General features: G+C 30.4%; 1 protein-coding gene across 1 annotated transcript; it reads right to left on the bottom strand.

The window, feature by feature from the left end:
* Positions 1 to 2502: 2502 nt before the first annotated feature.
* Positions 2503 to 4910, bottom strand: LOC120255919 (mitochondrial import inner membrane translocase subunit TIM8). Its single transcript, XM_039263687.1, has 2 exons — positions 4772 to 4910; positions 2503 to 2904 (listed from the first exon to the last, which is right to left on the bottom strand). The coding sequence occupies exons 1-2, from the start codon at positions 4814 to 4816 to the stop codon at positions 2719 to 2721; spliced, it is 231 nt and encodes a 76-aa protein (XP_039119621.1). The 5' UTR covers positions 4817 to 4910; the 3' UTR covers positions 2503 to 2718.
* Positions 4911 to 5991: the final 1081 nt, after the last annotated feature.

The following is a 5991-nucleotide window of genomic DNA, read 5'->3' on the forward strand; positions in this document are numbered from 1 at the left end:
AGTGTTTGAAGAAAACTGGCAACTTTTCGTGAAATTCCACAAATGCCCTCGTTTTTACTCAAAATTACGGATGCTGACGGCGCCAACCGAACCTTTAAGTCGTTTCCCAAATGCGTTTCTCACCAACTAAACTTTGAGTCGTTTCCCCAAAACTCGTTTCCCGAATATTCTCGCTGTGATAAAATTTGGCCGGCTTATTACAGTGAATGATACAAAACTCACTTCTTTTGTTACACACTAAAATTTAAATTTAATAATAAATATAATGGGTTTATATATATATATATATATAAAAGAGGACCAGTCTACGGGAAATGTTTGTCGTGAAAATTTTTCCAGATGTTTCTATATTTATTAGATTTGAATCCAACAACTGAACATTATCTATTAATGTAAATAATACAATGAATATTGTTTGTCAACAGGACTAATAACAATGTTTTGAATAGTATTAAGTAAGATGCACGTAAAAAAAATACATTGAACAGTTATTACATCAGAATAGTTCGATTATCATCTCAATAATAACATGTTAATCATAGCCGTCAAATCTCATTTGCACCCGAAGCCATGAAATTTTTTTTTTTAAATCAACTAACCCACGCTTTAAAACCAAGTACAACCCTCAACACTGTTGTCTGTCCTCTCTCTTTACTCTTATCTTTGTCTTTTTTTTTTCTTTACTTTTAGTTTTTTGGAATATTTTGTGACGTCCGCAGAGAAACATATTTCCAGTATATAAAAGTGAATGTGTCTAGGGCTCCAATTTCACTTTCCCATGTTGCCCTTGTATAGTTGTTTATTACAATAATGCCATCAATGAGATCTTTTTCCATAAAAACCCTTCAAATTTTAAAATTTGTTTAATATATATTATGTTTGAAGACATAAAGAGAAATTTGCATGTAGATCCCCTTATATATATAAATTAAAACTTTATTTCAAAACCTGGCTTCACTCTTCTGGGATGTACATGGTTGGAAGATGCTTGTTAGGATGTTTTTTATGGCAAGCACATGAATGATTGAAGGCACATGTTTGTACAAATGTTTTGTGTGTGTGTAATTTTTAGTTCTCATAAATAGAAATTAATTTATCTAATTAAACAAATGAAGTTTTAAAATTTGAACCAAAAACCAATTCATTATTCAATTGGACTAGTGTGGATCAAAACATTCCAAGCAGCTCATGCCAACTGTGTTGTTACATTGTTTGCATGTTTTTCCTTGTATGATTTTAAATAATTTATAAATAAGTTAATTATTGAAAAATCCTTATAAAGTTGCTGATTTTGCTGTAGGTTATCTTTTTGTAGTACTTCTGCCTAAAGTGTATTGTTTTTCCCTGAAGCTCAAAATGAACTGTTTCAGTCCAAACACTGGCTTATTTTTTTTTAAAAAAAAAAAAAATAGGGACCTATAAGGAAAAGAGATTGGAAAGGCATAAAAAAGTTAGCCATTTTCAGGGACTGTTTAATAATTATACTTTAAAAGTTGTTAGATTTGCATACGGCAAGAAGAGGAAGATGGTGACCACTTGCCTAAAAAATTAATAATAATAATAATAATAATTAATACAAAGTAGCATTTAAATAATGCAAACACAAACATTTGTTCTGTTGTGGATTTAAGATTAACAAGTAACAATAACTTTGAAACTTGTGTGGCAGCCATAGCAATCCTTTATAGATATAATAATGAATAATAAGACATAGAGTTAGGCAATGTGTGGTTGATGAAACAATTGAAAGATTTTTCCAAGCATATATCTATCTTAGCAATTCTTAATTAAAAACATCTCCGATTCTCTATTTTGGTTGACGGGAATGTGACTTACTTTTTCTTTGGAAAGTAACCCCTTAGAATAACATTATCATATTTAGTAGAAGTTTATTATTTTTTTATTTTTTTATTTTTATTTTATTTTATTTATTTTTGTGAAAAGTAAGATTGCCATGAAATAGTAATTCCATTAGGGTGAGAGAAAAGTGATTCCCTCACTACTTTGTTAGAAAATTAGATTCCCATGGGCATAGAAACTGAACCCCTAGCTTTTGACCAAACTACCCTCATATTTTTCAAAATTACATCTACTTGCTATTAGGTATTTCAGTATATTACATATATACTGTGTATTTTGATATATTATATATTGTTTATTTTGGTATATTATATACAGTGTATTTTGATATATTATATACCATGTATTTTGATATTACATACTATGTATTTTGATATTATATACTAATGTGGCTTGAACCGAGCTTAATATGTTGTTTTTATTTTAATACTAAAAACAATAGCAGGTTGTTTATGAGTAAAGTAACATAAGTGCATTTATGTCATACAAAAAAATTCCCAGGAATGTGTTTGCATACAAAATACAAATATTACTTCTCTATCAATTTAATCAAATTTTCCAATGCATACCAAACAAAAGAATGTTACTTTGTAAGGAATCACTTTCCCATCAATTAAATTCCATCACAATATTCCCATGGTAAAACACCAAACGACCCTTAATTTCATACTCATTCCTAAAACGGCAGCTGAGAGCAAACAAGAACATAAATACACATAACAAACTAAATCAACTTCTATGAATAATTCATCGGATCATGCAGATAATTCATCAGATAATTATCAAATCTCATCAATAACAGATTAATAAAGTTGGCAGAAGTAAACGATCGAACAGGAAATTCATAAGCCAAGCACACTACATTGACTGAAAACGCTTCATGATTATGATGCTCATGTCCATATACCTCTGCGCGCAGCTCGTAAGGCAGCTGGTCTCGCTGGAGCTAAACTTGCTGCCTGGACTGCCAGTGATGCATTTGTCCCAGCATACACTTGTGAGTTTCCCAACCATCTCGCTGATCATGGCTTTCTGCTTCTCTTGCTGCAATCAAACCAATAGTTTTACTCAGTTGATTACAGGATAAAAGAATATTGAAAGTGAGTTTAGAGCAATTTGCTTATCCTTAGAACAAAAGCAGCCTAAATGGGAATGTGCATAGACTTAAATCTAACAAACTAAAAAGTAAACTAGAAAAATCATTGATCAGTCTAAAGTTTAGCATCTTTGTCAGTTGCCAACAGTTATATCACTACATTTCAGTATTTATGAGGCTTGCCATAACAGAAAGAATTGTTGGGGGTTGACCAGAGAAGTAGAAATGATAAAACTAAATATTTGTTCTCAAGTAATCAGGAACCTATAAATCTCATCAATCACCAACTACCTTTCTTTATGTGATTCACATCAGAATGTGCAATATATACTGAATGTGAACCAGAGTATCAATTCCCTCCGATAATAAAAAAATCATTCATCAGTCTAAAGTTTAGCATCTTTGCCATGTTTCTAACAAATGTAACACTCCATATCAGCATTTATACTCACATGAAGAGATGAAACTTGCCATAACAAAAGTAATCCTGGTGACCAGAAAAGAAATATGTACGCTGATATGAAGAAATGATAAAACTAACTAGGTCATCTTGAGTTACCAGAACATTATAAATCTCATCAATCACCAACTATCTTTATTGATGAGATTCACATGGAATCGTGCATGAATTAAGTCTGAACCAAAGCCAAGAACCATTCTGCTTGAAAAATCATTCATCAGGCTACCATTTAGCATTTTTTCAGGTAACCAATCGTTATAAAACTCTATATCAGCATGTATGCTCCTATAAAGGAACGAAGCTTGCCATAGCATTCATTGTGACCAGAAAAGAAGTAGAAGTGACATAATTAAATGCTTGACCTCAGAAGTATCATGAGCTTTAGTGATGGGGGAAGAATAAATCTCATCAATCATCAAATCTATCTCTTTATGTGATTCAGATGGGTTTGCGCATGGACAGAATACTTACCAAAACTAATGCCTTTCTACATAAAAACTATGTATCATGCTAAACATTTAGCAAATTGGTTATGTTGGCAACAATTATAACAGTACACATCAGTACATAAACCGATGTGAAGGAATCAAGCTAACAATAACAGCACGATTTATCCTGGTGACCAAAGAAAGTAGACACAATAGAATTTTTATTTTGGCCCCTCAAGCACGAACATACTTATTTTAAAACCCTGAACTAGACAAATTTATTTATTCACCATCCCCGGCTGATGTGGAAGCTTATACAGTAAACACAAGACACATTATATGTAAATCCATTTTAGCTATAATTCATCTTGTTTAGGGGTCAAACACATTTTACTTGAGGGGGCCAACAACGGCAATAATTCTACACTTAAATACTTGCTCAAGAGAGCATCAATCAATTAACAGAAAAAAAATTCAGAAATGCCATTTCTTGATTTGCATGGATACAAGCACTCATAACACTGTTAACAAAAAAAAAAAGTTTTAAAGAAAAATATCCAATTTTTAAATCAAATAACAATTGACTCACCCAGTAAGCATCCTGGAAATTGGTAAGCTAATGACAAGATACTGATCTAGATTGACATGCAAAAGCATTGTTCAGAAAGACTACAACTTTGCAAAACCCTCGCATAACTTCAAGACATTAATGGAAAGCATGAATTCGATCAAATAAATTAATAAAGCATAATAATCATCCAAAAAGCCTCATTCTAAATCGCTTAAAATCAAATTCAAAGACAATTACAATCCCCAAATAGAGATCAAGAATACATACAATCTGAATTTATTAAACCAAGCAATGATTCAAGCTACTCTTAAACTATCCCGAAATTCTCCAAATGATAGAAAAAATATGAATCAAACCTCAAGAAATCGCTGAAGCTCCTGCGAATTTTCCATCCCAGCCATCGTATTTCCTCCCAAAGCGTTCTGATAAAACCCTAAAAAATTTTCTTAAAACCCTAAAAATCGAAGGAGCCGAAACCCTAAACACTTGCTGCGCATTATAAAGAAACCAGGATATATATATATATATATATATAGAGATTAAAAAAAGGGCCTTTCTATTGGGCTTCACGGATGTGGGCTTTTGATGGGCCTATCTTCTGGTTACTTACTATTAGTCCTTTATTTTTTATTTTAATTTTATTTATTTATTTATTTGTTTATTTTGAAATCCCTAACACTTGCTGAGCCTTCTAAAGAAACCAGGATATATATATAAATATATATGAGATTAAAAAAAAGGGCCTTACTATTGGGTTCACTGACGTGGGCCTTTGATGGGCCAATCTTCTGGTTGATTACTATTAGTCCTTTAATTTTTAATTTTTATTTTATTTATTTATTTTGAAATTCCTAACACTTGCTGAGCCTTATAAAGAAACTAGGACATATATATATATATATGAGATTAAAAATATGGGCCTTACTATTGGAATCACACATGTGGGCCTTTGATGGGCCTATCTTGTGGTTAATTACTATTAGTCCTTTATTTATTTTATTTATTTATTTATTTTGAAATCCCAAAAATTGACAATGTTGGGGAGTTTTTATTTTTATTTTTTTAAAAAAAAGGGACCAATCCATACTTGTCTTTTGTTCTTTATATTTATAACCTTAAAAAGGTCTTTTTTTGTTATATTAATATTATATAGAAATAACTACGGAAAGGTATTCAAATGAGAATGGTACATGAAAAATATTATATTATATTTAATATATATATATATATATATGGCTTCTTTTCAAGTTGCCATTTTTTTTTTATATATTTATTCATCAAAACTTGCCTTGGAGCCATCTTATTAAATGCTCGATCAGCACAAAGTGCTGATTAGTTATTAAAACAAGACAAAAAAAAAGGCAAAGCTTTTTATTAAGCTTTTGGTTTAAATGTTGTTGATTTTTTAAAACCCCTATTTATTTCAATAATAATAATAATAATAATATTATTATTATTATTATTATTATTATTATTATTATTATAACATGCTTTACCAAAAAATAAAATAAAATAAAATGGCATGCATAATTGTTTTTATATATATATTTATTCTATAAGTTTTACTTGATTGTGT

Source organism: Dioscorea cayenensis, unplaced genomic scaffold, assembly GCF_009730915.1.
Source record: "Dioscorea cayenensis subsp. rotundata cultivar TDr96_F1 unplaced genomic scaffold, TDr96_F1_v2_PseudoChromosome.rev07_lg8_w22 25.fasta BLBR01001243.1, whole genome shotgun sequence".
Taxonomy (NCBI): domain Eukaryota; kingdom Viridiplantae; phylum Streptophyta; class Magnoliopsida; order Dioscoreales; family Dioscoreaceae; genus Dioscorea; species Dioscorea cayenensis.